The sequence below is a fragment of the Hyperolius riggenbachi genome, chromosome 10, assembly GCF_040937935.1.
Source record: "Hyperolius riggenbachi isolate aHypRig1 chromosome 10, aHypRig1.pri, whole genome shotgun sequence".
NCBI classification, from domain to species: domain Eukaryota; kingdom Metazoa; phylum Chordata; class Amphibia; order Anura; family Hyperoliidae; genus Hyperolius; species Hyperolius riggenbachi.
Genome location: NC_090655.1, coordinates 231,912,456 through 231,934,571, shown reverse-complemented (window position 1 = coordinate 231,934,571; position 22,116 = coordinate 231,912,456). Strand labels below are relative to the sequence as shown.

The following is a 22,116-nucleotide window of genomic DNA, read 5'->3' as shown; positions in this document are numbered from 1 at the left end:
TCTGGGAGTGTGGCATTCAATAGCAGATTTACACTGCCATTAAATTCCCACTGCCCGCACACTTGACCCTTCAGACCTTTCACCCACATTGTGCCATGAAATTTGCTTTCTCCTGGCACAAGTGCTCCTTTCCTCCGTCCCTGCATGGTCCATCTGTGCCAAGCGGAGGGAGGTGTGAAAGGATCAGTACCTTTGTCACCCAACATTAACATGCTTGGGCCTTGCATTCTCATTAACCCCTTATTATACATGAGAATGTCCTCTCTTCGTTCTCCTAGGACGGAATGGCAACCTAGGATCACCATCAGCATGGTACACTTCATCATAAAAGCACCACCCTGGGAAAGAAAAACATTAGCACTTTGCATTATGCTTTGCTCCGACAGTTTTGTTAGTCTCTTTCCGATTTCAGGAATCTCGTGGTTTAGTCTCTTTCCAATTTCAGGAATCTCGTGTTTTAGTCTCTTTCCGATTTCAGGAATCTCGTGTTTTAGTCTCTTTCCGATTTCAGGAATCTCGTGTTCCTCCAAGCTTAGATTGGCATCTGGAACCTTTCGCTTATCCGACTGACATCTCCATCTTTGCTGCCAGCACTGTAGCTGTCTCAATTCCATATTGCCAAACACCTGAAATCGAAATACAAACAAATCAATTCTTATGAATGATTTGGGATTCGCCCTGCGGCTTGTACTCTTTACACTTTAAATTGATCAATATATATCGTAATTGATCTCGTTGCTTTATGGTTCTCCTGAACTCTGTTTACTCTTATTGGTAGATTGGAGTTAAACTTCACCCCCCTACCTCCATACTATCTTCAGTACTTACCTGTTTAAAATATGCTCCCGCGGACTTCACCTATGGAAGCTCGCTTCACTTTTGGAAGCTCTCACCCCATTGCAGCTCACTCCACATCCCCCCTTATCTGTCCATGCGCGGCCGTCGCATGCACAGATTACGGATGCCACACCTGATGCTGCTTTGCAGGTGAGCCTGCAATGCACTTACCCATGGTCGCATTAACTTATCTAGAACTTCATTGCGATACCAGCTCTGCTAGAAGTTCTGTGTGTTGTACCCTCTGATCAATGTTTGCCATGCCACCACCTAAACTACCAAAAACTGGCTGCCTCCCTATAGGAAGGAGCACTTTACACTTAAACTACACAGGGTGCAGGGCTAAGCATACCAGCGTCACATGCCTGTATGCAGATCCCTGAATGCCCACTTGGTAGGTAGTCACATGGCAAACAGCGTACTGATACACTGTCACTCTGTAAACGGCAATTTTATCATCTGTATAATTGCCCCATGAACTGTTGTCAGTCCTTGTTCTTTGTGCTACAATTGATAGGAGCTGGAAAAAAAACATATTTGACCAATCAGTGGACGAGAAAAAAAAACCGCACAAAAAAACAGCCCCAGCCCAGCATAGACCTCTCAGTCAAGCTCTGGCCCTGTCCACGACAAAAACCGGAAAAAAAAACGTTACCGGAAACCCGGATTGGTCAACTCCCTTTTTTCCACCTCCGGCACCCCCTTGATGCACTGTCCCCCCTCCCTTTCAGCTGCTCTGCCCGGAGCCGCGAGCACAGCCTGACGTGACGTGGATCCCCCAGCCCCTCCTCCCCCCTGCCATGACGTGTGGGGGCCATGACTCTCGGGGGCGGGCTCTCTCCACTGCCGCCATTTTGAGTCCTGGACTGCCAGCCAAGATGGCTGCTATCAATCTCCCGTAGCAACCGCTTAACCCTATACACATCAGGAAAAAAAAACAGTTAGAACATACAAGGCATATGCACACTAAACATTTCAGCATATATATTTTTCTCGTATACCTGCAAAACAGACACCGCAGTGTGTGAAATTTCCTATCTTCCTCCCAGAAAAAACGCAAATCATCTTGGACATGTAGATGGAGGAAAAAAAAACATGCACCCAACCCCGTGCACTCAAAAGCTTCCCACAGAACTCCGATCTTATGACGGCTGAAACAAAACATCCTGAACAGAAGGAATTCTCCACAACTACACCGACCTTTACTCATATCATAAACCTTTGCCTGGAATGCGGAGTGACAGAAACTTAACAAATCATTCCAGCTGTTAACAGATATCCGCGGACACAAACCTCAACCGTGCTTCCCCCAATCTGTAGAGAGGGGGGTGGGATGATGCACTGTATTGGCCCCCCTTCCCACTAAACCTACGCTCTGCGATCCGCCAGAAAAAAAACCAATAAAACCCATGACACTGAATCATGCTGAGATTACAGAAGCATCACGTAGCACTAACGAACTAATAGCATTGACTTGAACCAGTATCCCCACTATTCTGGGCTGCTCTCGTTATCCCAACTATGTTCCCTCCATTCCTCCCCCTAACTGCCCTCCCCACTATCCACCATCTGCGTGAGAGAGCACGAGATAAAAACAAACATCGCTGGCATCCCTCCCAGCCCAGAACTGCCCAGAGAGAAAACGAAACTATATACGCTGCCCACACTTTAGCATAACACAGAAAGATAACACACAGCTGTAGAAAAAAACACATCATGCAGACTGTTAACATATATAACAGACCACAAACATTGCTACAAAACCAAATAAACGAAACGCTATACTTGCCTGAGCAAAAGACTTTGTAAGCCTGCGAATTCGACCAGCTTGTGGCAACTTCACGAACCTTGAGTGGACCCCCTGGAAGTACTGAGCCATCTCTGTGTACCCACACTGGCTCAGCGGATCGATCTCCAGCGGCAGCTGCCAGCCGGCCTCGGAGCTTCCAGTCACCTGCGACCCGGTTTTGGCTATGACTGATGTGCACTTCCAGTCAAAGTTTAACATCCACGCGGTTCGCCGCTGGTTTCCACGAATTGCAGCCCGCGTGTGCTCGGCTCCCACACACCCACTTATCAGTATTAGCTTGATAAGCTTCACAGTCCGTGTCCGTCTATTCCGCTTGTTCTGCTGTGGAATATCTTGAAAACTACCTCGGCCCCCGGCTCCGTCTGCCTGTTTTGCTAGGCAGGGAAGGGTTTCACGGCACCAATTGTTATAAACTGTTCTTATCACCTTGCTTCGACACCATCGTCTCACAGACTGTGAGATCACTTGACTCTCCACACAGCAAACAGGATATAGACTTTCTCAGGCTTCTTACGTTATTTATTCAGGAAACAGGAATACAGATAGATACATTCATCTCCTGGCAAAGCAGACTTCCATGTTGCGTTATAGCGGCTTGATTAGACTCCCTCTTGAAGTCTATCAGGTACCTTCTTCCTAACTACGTTACACTAAACTACATATGTACAACATACATTATATCAGATTACAGTAAGGAATAACATGTTTAGAGGTCCCAGTCGGCCTTGCGAGCTAGTGCAGAGGGAAGAAGCAGAAGCAGAAGTGAGTTCCCATCGCTCGCACCCCCTTTAATACCGACTAGGAAAGAGTTAAATATGACATCATCTTCGCCACCTCCTATATCAGTCTATTGGTGGACCCACTCGTGGTGTCATCATACCCGCCTACTCCATTAATAATCAATGAGGCACTTGACCCAGATGCAGGAATGTGAAATGTTTAGTAAACATAGCCAATGTTTTCTGTTCCTGTTGAGGTCAGAGTGGCCGATGGCCTTCTGTTAGGAACATGTTCTCAGTATCTGCGTGTATCTTCTGCTACACGCAGACCCTGAGATGCCTCTGCCTGCATCACCAACCCTCTATCTATTTTAAAGGCATACACTGCGGTCAAGCCTTTTACATACAACTCAGGCCAAGTAACTGAGGCCTACTTAAATTATAACAGACGTATATCTACTGACCTGTGGACGAAGTGGTTAAAGTTACAGAATTCTCCAATGGTCTCTCTCTTCCTGATGTACCTGCAGAACTACAGATCCCAGCATGTCTCCAACCCCAATAATGTCAGTCTGTGATGTCCACTTGACCATCTCATTCTTACCACACGTTGAGAACCTAGGTCTTAGATGAGTAAAACTAAGATTCCAGCATGACTCACTGACATCTCATGCTTGTGCATCTAAAGTCCCAGCAAATGTGATCAACAAACAGTATCTGATTACCTCCTCTGCTGCCAGTTCCAGAAGCAACATCTCCACTGAGTATTCTACTTCCTCCAACTTACAACTTCCTATCTGTTTGCCCCACTTTTAACTGTTCTTGAGACTGCCATCTTCTGGAGAATATGAGAACTGCTGACCAGAGCAAAGTGCATTTTATCTCTGCTAGGTTTTCACAGCACAACTAAAGACAAAATTATCAATTATGTTTATAGTCCCGACTCCTGATCCTAAAGCCTTGTACAAACATACGAGGCATATCGGCGACATAGCTGGGCAGCAGCTGACAAACGTATTGCTAGCATGCAGGCTAGTGACATGTTATGCTCCTATGCAGGGGGGAGGGGCGCAGGCATTATGTCATGTGGCAGGCGGGGTAAGGGTAGAGATCACTGCTCTCAGTCAGCCCAAGCTGTTTGCTCAGCAAAGTGCTGGCCGAGCGGCTAATGCTGGTCTTTCACGGTGCGTTTATGCGCCGGAATCGAGCCACTGGCTCGATGCCGGCGCATTCCAGCGCGGGTACGTGGATCGATTCCCGCTCTCCCCGCGGGCACTTCCTAATCAGCTGCTCGTTTCTTCCATTGTCTGCCCGCGGGGATCAAGCACAGAATCGATCCGGCGCAGTGATCGGACAGGTTGGATATTATCAATCATCGAGCCATCAGCGGCTCGATTGATAAGAACAATCTAGCCGTGTATGCCCAGCATCTGAGGGGGCTGTTGTACCCATGTTGGATTCCCTGGACAGTGCACTTGCTCGATTTTCAGCAGTTGCAATCGTTGTCTACTGCCTCGGGTAAGTTTTATCTAGCCCGTGCACAGGGCAAGCAATCCTAAGCCTAAGCTCGGGTTCAAAATACGATAGTAACCTGAAGAAAAGGAAGCCTCAGTGGTCCAATGTCCCTTGTCGCTGAGCGTAGCACCTCTGTCTCTCATCACATCAGGGCCGCACTCCTTCTCTGTTATGAGTGCAGCTATGCAGGCTAGTGACATGTTATGTTCTTATGCAGTTATGTTCCTATGAGTGCAGCTATGCAGTAGCTAATGCTTGGCCACGCTGCAAGAAGAGGAGCTGCGCGGCCTCGATATGATTAGCGACAATGCCTTGTTGCTAATCTTCCGGGGGGGCATGCTCTGCAATGGGGGACATCAGAGCACAGAGGGACGGCTCAATAGGATCCTGAGGCGTATCTCTCTTTAGGTAAATTTCAATTTGTACCTGAGCTTTGGCTCATGTACACTTTAAGCAGACTTGTGAGGTTTGCCGAGCAAAAATGTCTAAACTTAGGAGGGGTAAGCCTCTGGGTCCTCCAAAGGCATTCCCCATCCTCCGCCAGGCTGTTCTAGCACTGAGACCCCCAAAGCATGGTCGCACTGCGCTTACACAGTAGCACAGACCTGCTTGGCCTTTGGCAGAAAAACTGAGCACAATTGGGCTTGTGCTACTGTGCATGTGTGAACCAGTGATAAGCCATTGTTGATGGTTTTGTGATGGGAACAGCGCTGGAACGGCCTAGAGGAGGAGGGTGGGGAATCCTCTGGAGGATCCAGCATCTTCCCTCTTCCCCGGTTCATTTTAATAGGAACTTGCTTTGTAATCTCTTAATATCATTTTGTACTGAAAAAGTGAAAATGGACCTTTATATTTTTGACTACATGACAGAAGTGTTTCATGTTTTTCAGTTCCCGACAGCTTTCACAGTCATTTCCGCATCGCCCTTGGTGACTGGAGGCCCACAACAACACTGGAGGATGAAGCCCTGTGCTGGAGGAGTGCAGGGCTCCCGCAGCTCTGTGTGGTTACAGAGGCCGCTCTCCTTACCTGTTCCCTGCACTCAGAAGTATTTATCAACCACGCAGATTTTATCAGCTTATGTTATTACAGTTTCCCTGCAGAGAAAATGTCACATAGAGCCCTGGACTCTTGACACTTAGGCCGGTTGCACACCTATTCATTGTGGGATGTGGCGCAAGCACCTCATCTCACTGCAGCAATCAGCCTTCACGTGACCTTACACCACAGTACGGCAACAACGTCATATGCATTGCACCGCCTCCCGGCTAGTGAAGCACTCTCTGCTGGGCAGGAAGTATGTCACTGGGATTCTCGTTGATCCTCCCATGTGTGCCACGTCACATTATGCTCCCGTCATGCACACTTACTGCATTATTTACTGCATAATCCGTGTGGTAGGCACAGATCATGCGGTAACACATTGCAGCGATTTTAATAATTCTGGCGTATGTGTTGAAGTGCATGTAAGAAAGCAGAGGCAGAGCTCCCAACTGTCCCTCTTTCTTTCTTGATTGTACCTCTTTCAGGGCTGATGTAAAGATCTATGTAAATATATGTATTTTACTATGGAAAAATGTATTTCATCGACTCCAACGTTTATTCTCGACTTTTAAATTGATCTATTTCTTATTAAAGAGACTCTGTAACAAAATTCTGAGCCTTATGTCTTCTATCCTATAATTGCTGTTCTAATGTGCTCCGTCTAACTGCAGCCTTTCCTACTTGCACAGTGGCTGTATTATCTCTGTTATATGATCTAATCTTCTCTCCTCTGTCGGATCTGTGGGGCTGAGGCAGTCAAGCTGGAATGTGCTGTGCTGCTTGTGATTGGATAGAAGCTATACACACCCTCTCCAGGGCCCCTGCACACTCTGTATGACTCACACACCGAGCTCCTCTCAGTGTATCACTTGCTATGTGTTTTGTTTGTAAACACTGCATTAAAATGGCAATTATAAACCAGGATTGCAGCATGGAGTGGCAGAAATAGCACAGAGGGGCCCAGGAGAACATAATGAATAGAATAGTATGCTTTTTATTGTAAGAATTTTAGAGTACAGATTCTCTTTAAGTGTTAAAGGGAACCTGTAATAAAGAAAAGTGCCCCTGGGTGATACTTACCTCAGGATGGGGAAACCTCTGGATCCTAATGTGGCTTCCCCATCCTCCTGTACAGCCCCTAACCAGCGCTGGCTCCCTCGATCAGCAGCAGACGACAATATTTTCCTCTCAGAACCAGTGCAGGTGCAGTGCCAGCTTTCCTCTCGGGCTCTGGTGAAATAGCCAAGCCTGAGTCTACTCTACTGTGCAGGCATCAAAGGGGAAGCTGGTACTCCGCCTGCACTGGTTCTCAGAGGTAAACATCTCCTTGTGCTACAGCCACTACTGCGCCTGCACTTATCCACCAAGCTTGTCATCGGATTTTCGGGGGGTGCCAACAATGAATCAGGGATGCACAGGAGGACGGGGAAGCCTCATTAGTAGTCTTTCCTATCCCGAGGTAAGTACTCCCAGGGGCAGATTTGTTAATTACAGGTTCACGTTAACATGAAGGAAAAGTAGTGATGTTAGAAAAGACCAATGTGGTTTGAATTATAAAATAACTTATTTGATTATGAATTCTTTATGGCATGAATAGGGGTGTAGCGGAGGCATGACTGGGGGAGTGGCAGGGTCATGTCTTAAAATGAAAAGTGAGATACGTATCTAAGTAGGTACCTAAGTAGTTCCAGAGGATTTCCATATCCTCCTCAAACCTGCAACTGCTGCCTGAGACCCTCTTCTTGTTTGCGATCAGGCTCCTGTGCATGGACAGCTTGGTGCTCTTGCACATGTGCAGACTGTACTCGCACATGCACAGTATGACCATGCTCATACAAAGACAGAATCGTGCATGGACAGCTTGGTGCTCCTGCACATGCTTGGACTGTACTCGCATATGCACAGTATGACCATGCTCATACACAGACAGAATCATGCATAGGCAGCTTGGTACTACTGCACATGCTTGGACTGTACTCACATATGCACAGTATGACCATGCTCATACACAGACAGAATTGTGCATGGACAGCTTGGTGCTCCTGCACATGCATGAACTGTACTCGCATATGCACAATATGACCAAGCACATAAACAGAATCGTGCATGGGCAGCTTGGTGCTCCTGCACATGCTTGGACTGTACTCGCATATGCACAATATGATCATGCTCATATACAGACAGAATAGTGCATAAGCAGCTTGGTGTTCCTGCACATGCGTGGACTGTACTGGCATATGCACAATATGACCATGCTCATACACAGACAGAATCGTGCATGGGCAGCTTGGTGCTTCTGCACATGCTTGGACTGTACTCGCATATGCACAATATGTCCATGCTCATACACAGACAGAATCATGCATGGGCATTGGGCAGCTTGGTGCTCCTGCACATGCATGGACTGTACTTGCATATGCACAATATTACCACGCTCAAACACAGACAGAATCATGCATGGGCATTGGGCAGCTTGGTGCTCCTGCACATGCGTGGACTGTACTCACATATGCACAATATTATCACGCTCAAACACAGACAGAACCGCAGCCATGAGGGCATATGTGAAGAGACCATGACAGATATGCTTGGAGAGTCCCAGTGCTGGAACAGTGGGGTCAGAGGAGAGGCCTCTGGACTGTTTTGGGCTATTAACCAAACGGGATAGCCTATAAGTATCAGGCCCCCTAATGCACACATTAACATCTTTAGTTTAACATGTTGGGGGTCAGGTGTGAATTACATAAAAAAAACCTCCAGTAAAGGAAATTGAAGCCTCTGGATAGTCCAGAGGTTGTCCAGATCCTTCTGCCTGGTAGAATAAAACCGCTTGTGCTCAGCTTTTTCCTCCATGCACAAGTTGACTTACGTATGGCGAGTACAAAGAAGCGCATGCTTGGATGGAAGCAAAGCCATGAAAAGGAAGATGGTCCCAGGCAGCCGCGGTGGGCTCGAGGAAGAACTGCTTGAAATGTAAAGTGTATACAGTTGTGTCCCAACATCCTTTCCTGTGATTTGCCAGGACAGATTTCCGTCATCTAACTCTTTTGTCCCATCCGCCCGCCCCTCTCCATGGAACTGGGGACAGATAAGCCTTATGTTTTTGGGTTTCTTTTTTTGCAGGCTGCCTAACTATGGGCTTGATTCGTTAAGCTGCGCTGCTAAAGCAGTGCAACTTATATTGAGCAGTGCGAGTTGAAAATCCCCATGCGCACGCTACGCACGATAGTGCTGTGTAGCGTGCGCTCCTAAGTTAGGCGTGCTCCTTTCGGCCGGTACTTTGAAGGAAGCACGCATAACTCAGTAGCGCATGCTGCGTAGCGTGCGCATGGGGATTTTTAACTTGCGTTGCTCAATTTAAGTTGTGCAGCTTTAACAGCACAGCTTAATGAATCAAGCCCTATGTATTTAGTGGGAAGGAAACCTACCTAAGGGCTCGTTCACACTAGCGGTATTTTCAGCCTTTTTTCAAGCACAGGCCATTTTTAAAATCGGTCACAAAATGCTTGTGCAATGAATATCTATGAGAAGGTTCATCTCAGCGCGGTGCATGTGCTGTGCGCGGTTCATGTGCTATGTCATTTTTGGGGTGTTTTGCTATAATGGAAGGTATAGGAAGAGCGATACACGCTCACAAAACCACTTTATGCGGCGATTGTGCTCGCGGTTTTAGAATAAATACATTATATTTACTCTTTTCCGCGTCAAAGAAGTCACTTCACTTCCAAAACCGCTGTGGCAAAATGCTTAGAAAAGCGCTTTTTCAAAAAAAATGCAGCGCACAGTGAAGCACTGGGAGTAAAAAAAAAAAAAAACCAGCGCACAAAAACACAAAATGCTTGCGTTTTCATTTTTAGGTGTAAATGAGGCCTACATGTAGAGGTTAAGCAGCACTGCCTATGGGGTCAGGCTGGGAAGGCGTGAAGTAGCAGGCAGGTGGTGCAGTGCTGGCTGAGGTAGGGAAGGGAGGTTGTGCAATGCTGGCTAGAGTGGGGGGAAAGCGATGTAGCGGTGGATGAGGGGATGTGTAGCAGCTAGGCAATTTCCCACAAATGTCCTGTTGTGTAGAAGCTAGGCAATTTCCCACAAATGCAGTGTTGTGTACGAGCTAGGCAGTATCACACACATATCATGTTGTGTAGGAGCTAGGCCATTTCCCACAAAGGTGTTGTGAAGAAGCTAGGTAATTTACCCCAAATGTAGTGTTATGTAGGAGGTGGGCAATTTCCCACAAATGTTGTGTTGTGTAGGAGCTAGGCAATTTCCCACAAATGTGTTGTGAAGAAGCTGGGCAATTTCCCACAAATGTCGTGTTGTGTGGAAGCTAGGCCATTTCCCACAAATGATGTGTTGTGTGGAAGCTAGGCCATTTCCCACAAATGTCGTGTTGTGTGGAAGCTAGGCCATTTCCCACAAATGTAATAAATTGTTACATTTGGAATTTATTACTTGTGTGGTGCTGTATTTAAAAGGACATGATCCTCTTCTTTTATGAATACAGGAGCATAAAAGGGCAATTACGAATTTTGCACTGGGCAGAATATGAAACGTCTGTATCTAGGCACTTCCTGCAATCCCGACATAGAGCCAGCCAATTGCGGTGGTTTGTGATGGAGGATGTGCCTAAACTTCAAAGAGGAGGGGACAGAAAGAAGTTGCTGCTTCAGTGTGAGGCCAAATGGATTAGAAAATGTAATTGTGTAAGCCCTAATGGTTTAAATGAGAACTTGAGCTTGAAATGTTTCTTGTAATCTGTTTTCTCTCCTAGGATGAAACGGACTGTACAGAGTGTCTAAAACAGGACCTTATCAATAATGACATTGTAAAGACCACAAAAAATTACGTTTATACATGTGTATTAAGTGTTAAACAAGTATATATTGGAATATGCTTAGGTGAACTATTCCTCAAGTATTTTCTGGGGAAGACACCTTGTGGTGTAGTTCCCCATTTGGATATATTCATTTATATGTATGGTGTGATGGTCATGTGACTTGTTTTGGTCACATGACTTCCTGTGGGATGGTATAAAGGTGTTACAGGTGATGGGTGTGGCACACCTGAGGAAGGGCTCCGCCCGAAACATGTTGTGTGTGTGCCTCTGCATGCTCTAATACAGTCTTATTACTGAAGCCATCTGTGTGCCGTCTCCAGTTTTGTGCATCAGACTACGAATTGCAGGAGTGGTGTACCTGCAGGAAGTGAGCACCGGCAAGGGGGTCTTTCTACAGACCTGAAAGGTTGGGTGACGTGTGAACCTTTGAGCCATTTCCCACAAATGTCGTGTTGTGTGGTAGCTAGGCCATTTCCCACAAATGTCATGTGTGGAAGCTAGGCCATTTCCTACAAATGTCGTGTTGTGTGGAAGCTAGGCCATTTCCCACAAATGTCGTGTTGTGTGGAAGCTAGGCCATTTCCCACAAATGTCGTGTTGTGTGGAAGCTAGGCCATTTCCCAAAAATGTCATGTTGTGTGGAAGCTAGGCCATTTCCCACAAGTGTCGTGTTGTGTGGAAGCTAGGCCATTTTACACAAATGTCGTGTTGTGTGGAAGCTAGGCCATTTCCCACAAATGTCGTGTTGTGTGGAAGCTAGGCCATTTCCCACAAATGTCGTGTTGTGTGGAAGCTAGGCCATTTCCCACAAATGTCGTGTTGTGTGGAAGCTAGGCCATTTCCCACAAGTGTCGTGTTGTGTGGAAGCTAGGCCATTTCCCACAAATGTCGTGTTGTGTGGAAGCTAGGCCATTTCCCACAAATGTCGTGTTGTCTGGAAGCTAGGCCATTTCCCACAAGTGTCGTGTTGTGTGGAAGCTAGGCCATTTCCCACAAGTATCGTGTTGTGTGGAAGCTAGGCCATTTCCCACAAGTGTCGTGTTGTGTGGAAGCTAGGCCATTTCCCACAAATGCAGTGTTGTGTAGAAGCTAGGCAATTTCCCACAAATGTTGTGTTGTCTGGAAGCTAGGCCATTTCCCACACGTGTCGTGTTGTGTGGGAGCTAGGCAATTTCCCACAAATGCAGTGTTGTGTAGGAGCTAGGCAGTATCACACACATATCATGTTGTGTAGGAGCTAGGCCATTTCCCACAAACGTGTTGTGAAGAAGCTAGGTAATTTACCCCAAATGTAGTGTTATGTAGGAGGTGGGCAATTTCCCACAAATGTTGTGTTGTGTAGGAGCTAGGCAATTTCCCACAAATGTTGTGTTGTGAAGAAGCTGGGCAATTTTCCACAAATGTCGTGTTGTGTGGAAGCTAGGCCATTTCCCACAAATGTCGTATTGTGTGGAAGCTAGGCCATTTCCCACAAATGTTGTATTGTGTGGAAGCTAGGCCATTTCCCACAAGTGTAGTGTTGTGTAAAAGCTAGGCCATTTCCTACAAATGTCGTGTTGTGTGGAAGCTAGGCCATTTCCCACAAATGTCGTGTTGTGTGGAAGCTAGGCCATTTCCCACAAATGTCGTGTTGTGTGGTAGCTAGGCCATTTCCCACAAATGTCATGTTGTGTGGAAGCTAGGCCATTTCCCACAAATGTCGTGTTGTGTGGAAGCTAGGCCATTTCCCACAAATGTCGTGTTGTGTGGAAGCTAGGCCATTTCCCACAAATGTCGTGTTGTCTGGAAGCTAGGCCATTTCCCACAAGTGTCGTGTTGTGTGGAAGCTAGGCCATTTCCCACAAGTGTCGTGTTGTGTGGAAGCTAGGCCATTTCCCACAAGTGTCGTGTTGTGTGGAAGCTAGGCCATTTCCCACAAATGTCGCGTTGTGTGGAAGCTAGGCCATTTCCCACAAATGTCGCGTTGTGTGGAAGCTAGGCCATTTCCCACAAATGTCGCGTTGTGTGGAAGCTAGGCCATTTCCCACAAACGTGTTGTGAAGAAGCTAGGTAATTTACTCCAAATGTAGTGTTATGTAGGAGGTGGGCAATTTCCCACAAATGTCGTGTTGTGTGGAAGCTAGGCCATTTCCCACAAATGTCGTGTTGTGTGGAAGCTAGGCCATTTCCCACAAGTGTCGTGTTGTGTGGAAGCTAGGCCATTTCCCACAAGTGTCGTGTTGTGTGGAAGCTAGGCCATTTCCCACAAATGTCGTGTTGTGTGGAAGCTAGGCCATTTCCCACAAATGCTATGTTGTGTGGAAGCTAGGCCTTCCCACAAATGTTGTGTAGAAGCTAGGCCATTTCCCACAAATGTTATGTTGTGTGGAAGCTAGGCCATTTTCCACAAATGTTGTGTTGTCTGGAAGCTAGGCCATTTCCCACAAATGTCTAGTGTAGAACTTAGTCATTTTTTCACAAATGTTGTGACACACACACACACACACACACACACACACACACACACACACACACACACACGTTGCAGGCAATGAGATTTATCCCTGCCCATGGCAAGTACCACCCCTTCCATGCACTGACAGAAATTTGCCTGCAGTTCAGTTGACTGTTTCATTCTCTCGTCAGTCACCTAATGACAATAACAGAGAACATTAAGGCACAGCCACACTATGCAGCCACACGCATTTGAACCTGGCTTACAACTGAGAGTGAAGACAATATAGTCTCAATACAACAGCACACACAGAAACAGTATCTCTAGGAGACATTGGCTTAGTATACAATAGGCCAGTTTATTTATTGTGTATAATTAATCTTACAGATTACAGAAAGTGAAACAGTACAAAGAAATAACATTTTGGAAAAAAAAATGATACACAGAAAACTTGGCTGTTTGGTACATGAACAAAAATACGAGATAGAACAGAAATCAGCTTGACTGCTTGGGCAGCGTACCGTATTCATCACCGGGAATACGGAAGGGTATTGAATCCTCTTGTCACAAATGAGCTGCTGGTGAAATACCACCCATCTAATGCCCCTCACTCCTTATAGGTATCTTCTGGTTCCTCTACCATTAACAGATGCTTGGCGGACCTTTGCTTGCTTCACAAAATTGTTCTATCAGCTTTATGAGCATAGATTTCAAAAGCCCCCCCCCTTATCCCTGACCAATCACCTCTTCAACTTCCCTGTGGTAAAGAAAACTCTTGCCCGTAATAGGTTGATGATAACTGATAAGTTTAAAAAGCTTGGAAGTAGATCACTGAAAAGCAGTCATTGCATGCTGCATAAAATTTGCTTCAACTTGAAATTATTAGCATCTTGCTGGCTAAAGTAAACCAGCCACTTTCCTGTCCTGCACAGGTAATCCCAAAACCCAGCGTGATTTTTATTCCCGATCATGGCTTCTTGTATGAGTCATCTATTTGCAATCAAAGATTTAACACACACAAAAAAAACTAACGCTTATATCAGTGCTTCAGTTTTTATGTTTGTTCCACTTAAGCATAGCACAAAAAAAGTCACCATTAGTGTCTCTTTAAAGTCCCTTTTAAACAATCACAAGTAGGCACATTGTTACCATCTGATTATCTCCACTCTGAAATTGCTCTAATAGTGAAGTTTAAAGGAAACCCGAGGTGAGAGGGATATGGAGGCTGCCATATTTATTTATTTGTTGACAATGCAAGTTGCCTGGCAGCCCTCTTGATCTTCTGGCATAAGAAGTTTCTGAGTCAAAACCCTTTAACAAGCATATGGCTAATTCAGTAAAACCTGAGTCAGCTGAGTCAGAGTACATTATATTCTCAGTAGAGGCGTCCCTGACTGTCCGCCATGGCCAAAAACCATAAAGCGAGTGCACAAGGGAGCTCAAGGTTAGAGGTATTTGGAAGCTGCCATATTTATTTTCTTTTAAAGGTACATACACACGTCGGATTTTTCCAAACAACTGGTCGTTTGAAAGTCAAATCGGGCGTGTGTACAGTCGGTCATTCAGCTGATAACGCTGGTTTTGACGGATCCGCAAAATAAATATGGCAGCTTCCAAATACCTCTAACCTTGGGCTCCCTTGTGCTCTCGCTTTATGGTTTTTGGCCATGGCGGACAGTCAGGGCCGCCTCTACTGAGAATATAATGTGTGCAGAGCAGTCAATGTGTCAGTGGAGATCAAACTGGTGAATTGTTTTAACCAAGCGGCGGTCAAAAGGAAAGTACTGTCAATCTACTTGCACTGCCCACACCATCGACCCTCCTCCCACCTCCATAGCAACATGTTGCTAGCCCTCTTTACAGAATTCTTCCCTAAACTGTCGCCTGAGGGTATGTGTGTATGGGGCTTTAACCTCCTGGTTGAGATGTTTGTCCTGCAATTTAATGGCATTGCCTTTTTGAGCTGTGTGTGCCTCAGTTTTGCCTGAAACTGAAGAAGACTGCCACAGGAGCGGTCTGTTGTACTGCCTGACTATAGTGCTTCTGTTTCTCCCTTTGCAGATAACCTTTACATAACAAAACCATATATGTTTCAGTTTAACTTTCACTATGGGCGACAACTATTAATAACGATACCGGGCAGCTGAAAAGACCCCAATTAATGCCATAAAGTCAGAACTATGTTGTTTCTCAAGTGGAAGAGAAGGTAATAAATATGCTGAGAAGCTGTACCTAGCTGATAAGATTACAGCCAGCTGTTACTCACATATCCCCAGTGATGCAGTGTGGAATCTTTGAGGGTATAATACAGACCTGTTTTATTACTTGCGCTGACAAAGCGAACATAAGTGGTTACATGTTGTTGGATAAACAATTGGGAATCTTGCACTTTGATCATATTGTGAAGATTGTTGAAGTTGAGCGATTGCTAGTTGCTCACCTAGACGGACTATAATATTCACTATGATAGTGGGGATTCAGAGTGTTGCACAGGCCAATTCATGAGAGATTCCCTTTGCAGTGTACCTGAAGTAACATGATGAGATAAACATATATACATACATACAGTACTAGCCTTACTAAGAAATTATCTGAAGTTCCTTTCTGTTTTCCAGTACAACAAAAGTAAATAAACTTGAGTTACTATCTATGCAAAAGAGCTTTTTAACAGTTTGTCAAATGCAGCCCGGTTTCCTGAAAAGTGAATAAAAGCTAAAAGCCCGACATCTGGAAAAGGGAAATAAGGTTTTATTGCAGAAACTTTCAATGGGTCATTCCTTCTATTTCTTTTCAGCTTAAAAGGCAGAGTGTGGATTGGATTCTAAACAGTACCTGTGACAGTCCGATGCAAGCTTAAAAATAATGCTAAAAAACTGAAAATAAAAAGATGAGACTTTATTCTATACTACTAATGTTCTATTTATCATCCATACTTCACATCCAATTCATTATCTTTTCATTTTATATTCACTTCAGGTTCACTTTAACTTAAATAGAAACAAAATAGGGAGGGGGGAGCTAAATATTGTATTAAAGGAAACCAGACAAGAGGAAGTGCGCTCTTTATATATCTCTAGAGTGGCTGCTGGAGAGATACGTAAATAGCACACTTCACTTGCATCCGACTGGCTGCGGCTGGAGGAAGTTACGGGACCCGGTACCGGAGGTGCAAGCAGCGTAGGACGGCAGTGTGGGAGCGTTCTGTGCCCATGGGGCTGGAGGAAGCCCCAGGTATGTGTAAAAAGGTAAGTATCTGTCGTCTCTGGCACACTTTAAATCAAAAATAAGAAAAAAAGCTAGTGTACATTCAGGTCATCTGGAAATAATGGCTATTTGAAGAGCGAGTAAATAGGGCCGTGGTCATTCTCTCCAAAAAAAAGTGGGTACTGGACGAGTCTCTATACCACTTCAGGAGTAGCCATGCACACCACTGATATTTGAAAAACAGATAGATGGAGATATAATAATTGAAATGTATACATTTAAGGAAATGGTATCAGCCACTCGAACTATAAAATGACTAACTAGTGAAGGTCATATTTAGGAGGACTCATGGAGAAGCATGTGATCGGTTTGGTCAGGTTATAGATATCTTTGCTAGTCATGATCATGTGCTAAAGCAGGATGTGATCACAGCAAATCAAAGCTTTGCGAATCTATCAGCTGATCAAACAAATATCACATGCTTCCCCATGAGTTCTCCTAGACATAACCATCACTATTACTTACACAGGGAGTATCTGAACACATGTAGAGAAGACTTTATTTCAAGACAAGAATGATGCATTTCATGGGGGCTATATGCTTCCTTATGCTAGGTACACACAATAAGATACATGGTTCTATAGATAATTTCCATCATGTCCAATCATTTTTCTGATCGATTTCTCATATAAGTGAATGGAAATTGATGATAAGGTTCAGAAAATCGATCGGACAGTAAATCAGCTGAAAAATCTCATCATGTGTACCTAGCATCAGGTTCATTATCATCTGCAGACATCTTTAAACATGCACATTGTGGCAGGAGGTGTGATCTCACTCTTGTCATCACCTCTGGCCGCTGCACTCCATGTCACACTCCAGCTCTCACATACTTCCTTCTTTACAATCAGGAGTTAGTATGTAAGGGATTGATGCAAAAAAAAATAGCAGTAATATTGCTGTGAACAGACTGCACATTTCAATATTACCCTTACTACCGGCACCAAGTACCGCAAGTACAATATAAGTGCAACCTGTGGTACTAGAGTATTGCGACTGTTACTATGGCAATGCTTTGAATGGGCGGCTGCGCATGAAGTGTGTCAATCTAGCGCCCGTTTTTTTTAAATGGGCCTAACTGACTAGTAATAGTATAAACTACAAAATAACGTCTTGCATATTATTCCAATAGTAAATTGATTATAAAGTCAAAAACTATGATTAAAGCTGTAAAGCCAAATCTTGAAATAAATGAAATACATGAATTAGAAGAAAAAAAATTACTGATCACTTCACTATGCGGAGGAGGAATGTTTTTAATTTAAGGCTAAGGATTATCCAGCGGATGTATGAGGCCTAAGTGTGCATATATTGGCATATAACAGCAATAGCCCCTCCTGTAACAAATAATATGTGTAATTTGGGCATTGGCAATAGCTGCCTGTTTCATATGTACTCATAAGAAGGGTGGGGGAGGGGGAGGGAATAGCTGCAGTGTCAGAGAGGTGTAAACAGGAGGAGAGGGCAGTGGCAGTGCCGTAGAGGTATAAGCATTGGAGGGGATAGCAGCAGTGTCATAGGGGTGTAAGCAGGGAAGTAGACAGCTGCAGTGTCAGAGGGGTGTAAGCAGGAGTAGGAGACAGTGGCAATGTTGTAGAGGTATAAGCATTGGAGGGGATAGCAGAAGTGTCAGAGGGGTGTAAGGAGGAGGAGGGGACAGTGGCAATGTTGTAGAGGTATAAGCATTGGAGGGGATAGCAGAATTGTCAGAGGGGTGTAAGCAGGAGGAGGGGATAGCAGCAGTGTCAGAGGGGTGTAAGCAGGGAAGTAGACAGCTGCAGTGTCAGAGGGGTGTGAGCAGGAGGAGGGGATAGCAGCAGTGTCAGAGGGGTGTAAGCAGGGAAGTAGACAGCTGCAGTGTCAAAGGGGTGTAAACAGGAGGAGGGGACAGTGGCAGTATCATAGAGGTATAAGTATTGGAGGGGATAGCAGCAGTGTCAGAATGATGTAAGCAGGAGTGGACAGTGGCAGTATCTTAGGGGTGTAAGCATTGAAGTGAATAGCAGCAGTGTCAGAAGGGTGTAAGCAGGGAAGTAGACAGCAGCAGTGTCAGAGTGGTGTAAGCAGGAGGAGTAGACAGTGGCAGTATCTTAGGAGTGTAAGCATTGGAGGGGATAGAAGCAGTGTCAGAGGGGTGTAAGCAGGGGTGTGGACAGTGGCAGTGTCAGAGGGGTGTAAGCATGGAAGTAGACAGCAGCAGTGTCAGAGTGGTGTAAGCAGGAGGAGTAGACAGTGGCAGTATCTTAGGAGTGTAAGCATTGGAGGGGAAAGAAGCAGTGTCAGAGGGGTGTAAGCAGGGGTGTGGACAGTGGCAGTGTCAGAGGGGTGTAAGCAGGGAAGTAGACAAGTGCAGTGTTAGAGAGGTATGAAGCTCGCCCTCACTGAAACAGAAAAATAACTTTATTGGTCCATTTCATCACATTTTACCACCCTATAGTTTTTATAGGATCCGTTCACACTTGCAAGACAGCAACGGATCCATTGCAGTCAGTGGAATGCAAAATTGGAACCTGCATGTAAGAAAGGGAGGGGAAAGCCGCAGTGTCAGTGAAGCAGGTTGTTTCAGCGCACGGCGCTCAGTGCAGAGCGCCGAAATTAGGAGATATAGTGCACGGGGCATGTAAAAGTAATTCAGGATTCCGGTGACCCCAAATTACATCTGATGTGACTCAGAGGGGTAATAGTATTTAATATAGCCAGGGATTTAAGTGGCAACATTGTGAGCTATCATTCGGCTCACCCTGCGCCCAGCTCACAAGTGGCGTACTAATACGTACATCAGTGTCAGATGTGTGTAAGCAGGGGAGGAGATAGCTGCACTATCAGTGAGGTATAAGGAGGGGAGGGGAGGGGACAGCTGCAGTGTCAATGAGGTATAAGGAGGGGACAGCCACAATGTCAGAGAGGTGTAAGTAGGGGAGGTGACAGCTCCAGTATCATAAAGGGTAAGCAGGGGAAGGGTCAGATGCCGTTTCAGAGAGTTGTAAGATGGTAAGTGGGGGTGACAGTCACAGTGCCAGATAGGCGTAAGCGGGGGAAGAGACAGAGGTGTAAGAGGGAAGGGGACAGCCACGGTGTCAGAGAGCTGTAAGCAGGGGCGGGGTACGGTTTGTTAATTACAATACAGAGCAAATGTGGAAGTGATCACTACCAACACAGCACACACAGCTGTTAAAGGAGGGGCCTTCTGTTACAGGATCCCCATTGGAAATTCTGCACACTGCTTCTATATGTTTGTTGTATACTACCCCTGCTCTTGTCCCCCCCCCCCCTCCCCCATTCCTTTAGATTGTAAGCTTGCAATGGCTCTCTCCCCCTTTTGTGACTTGGAAATCACTATACATTTTATTCATTGTGTTACTGTTATCACTGTCATTACCAATTCTGTATTTTGTATTCTGTATCATTTTTGTATTTTGTCTCTTGTATATTGGTGTATACCATTGTCTGTATTATTATGTACCCCATGTTCGTTTCTCACTTTGTACAGTGCCACAGAATATGTTGGCGTTTTATAAATCAATAATAATCCCGTATTGCTACACCACTGACTTGATGAATAAGGTAGCCTTCCAGGAAACGCGTTGCTGTCTGCAAATAACATTTCCCCCCCAGACATTCATTGTGTAAGTCATTTCTAACTCTACAGTTGCACTGGGCTTACCGGCCAGGAAGCGGGCTTTCTGTCCTGGTAACACTCTGTGCCTGGTTCCTGTCCAGAACTGTAAACGTATGAGTCAGAACTGCATGGAACCTCTTCCCCACCACATAAACCTGAAAAACAATGCTGACCTGTGTGAGTTCTTTGGTGTTTACGAAGGTCTCCCTTACGAGAGAAACATTTCCCACACTCTGAGCATGCAAAAGGACGTTCATTTGTGTGAATTGTCTTGTGGAGAGTCAGGTGCCCTTTCTGAGTAAAACACTTCCCGCAATCTGAACATGAAAAAGGCCGCTCGCCTGTGTGAATTCGCAGGTGTCTACGCAGAACTGCTTTGTCTCTGAAGCATTTCCCACACTCTGAACATGAAAATGGATTCTCGCCCGTGTGAATTCTCTTGTGATAAATAAGGTGACCTTTCTGAGTAAAACACTTCCCGCAATCTGAACATGAAAATGGCCGCTCGCCAGTGTGAATCCTCTGGTGTCTGCGGAGGACTGTTTTCTCTCTGAAGCATTTGCCGCACTCTGCACATGAAAAAAGACGCTCGTCTGTGTGAGTCCTCTGGTGAATACGAAGGACTGTTTTGTCGCGGAAACATTTCCCACACTCTAAACATGGAAAAGGCCGATCGCTAGTGTGAGTCTTCTGATGTTTACGAAGAACAGTTTTCTGCCGAAAACATTTGCCACAATTTAAACATGGAAACGGGCGCTCACTTGAGTGAACTTCCAGGTGAGTGAGAAGAGCCAATTTCTGACTAAAGCATTTCCCACACTCTGAACAGGCAAAAGGATGCTCACTTGTGGGAGTTCTCTGATGTAAAGCAAGTGATTCATGTGTAAATTCATCAAAATCGATTGAACCAAATGTCTTCTCATGTGTCCCTCCCACAATACGTACTTTAACAAATGATTCCCCAAAATTGTCGGCACTGTGAGATCTTGACTGGATACCAGGATGTGATGTGTAAGAAGAATCCTCAGGATTAGAGGGATCTGGTGATCTCTCCTCGTGGTAAAGTCTGTGATGTGTATTTCCAGTAATGGGGTTTCCTCCTGGAGAATATTGTGAGACGCCATTATCTTCTGCAGTATAATCTGGAGGTGAGATAAGTCGTTCCTCTGAGGTCCTCCCCACATCCTGTCCATCTATTGGGGAAATAATAATAGTTATAGAATATGCTTATTTCACTTTCTCAGCCAGGAGCTACATTCTTCATTTATAGATATATTAAAAGGAACCCGAGGTATGAAACCTATTGAAGCTGCTATAGTTATTTCCTTTTAAACAATACCAGTTGCCTGGCAGTCCTGCAGTTCTTTTCGGTCAGTAGGGTCTAAATCACACACCTGCAACAAGCATGCAGCTAATATTCTCAGATTTGTCATAAACATCTGATCTGCATATGCTTGTTCACGGTCTATGGCTTAAAGTATTAGAGGCAGAGGGTCAGCAGGATAGCCAGGCAACTGGTATTGTTTAAAAGGAAATAACCATGTCAGCCTCCATATCCCTCATATCACTCGGGTTCCCTTTAAAGAGGAAGTCCAGTGAAAATAATGTAATAAAAAAAGTGCTTCATTCTTACAATAATTATGTATAAATGATTGTCAGTGTTTGCCCATTGTAAAATATTTTAAATCCCTGATTTATAGTCTGACAATTTATCACATGGTGACATTTTTACTGCTGGCAAGTGATGTAGCTGTTGCTTGCTGTTTTGGCAGTTGGAAACAGCTGTAAACAGCTATTTCCCACAATGCAACAGGGTTCACAGACAGAAAACTGCCAAGAGTACGTACTCAGAATTTCTTTGTGGAAGGGGTTTCAACACAATATCAGTCATACAGCGTCCCCTAACGGTCTGTTTGTGAAAAGGAATACATTTCTCATGTAAAAGGGTGTATCAGCTACTGATTGGGATAAAGTTCAATTCTTGCTTGGAGTTTCTCTTTAAATATTGTCACTGTGGTGTCTATCTTTTTCCAGGACTCG

The 22,116-nt window shown here is 45.1% G+C and overlaps 1 protein-coding gene across 1 annotated transcript in view; it reads right to left on the bottom strand.

Annotated features, from left to right (window-relative positions):
* The window catches only part of LOC137536896 (uncharacterized), a 133,550-nt gene that overhangs the window by 90,350 nt on the left and 21,084 nt on the right, over positions 1 to 22,116 (bottom strand). The window contains exons 5-7 of the mRNA XM_068259076.1: positions 20,105 to 21,269; positions 3,891 to 3,984; positions 2,627 to 2,791 (exon numbers count right to left, since the gene is read on the bottom strand). Coding sequence (XP_068115177.1) covers positions 2,627 to 2,791; positions 3,891 to 3,984; positions 20,105 to 21,269 — 1,424 coding nt within the window. The remainder of the gene's footprint in view (positions 1 to 2,626; positions 2,792 to 3,890; positions 3,985 to 20,104; positions 21,270 to 22,116) is intronic.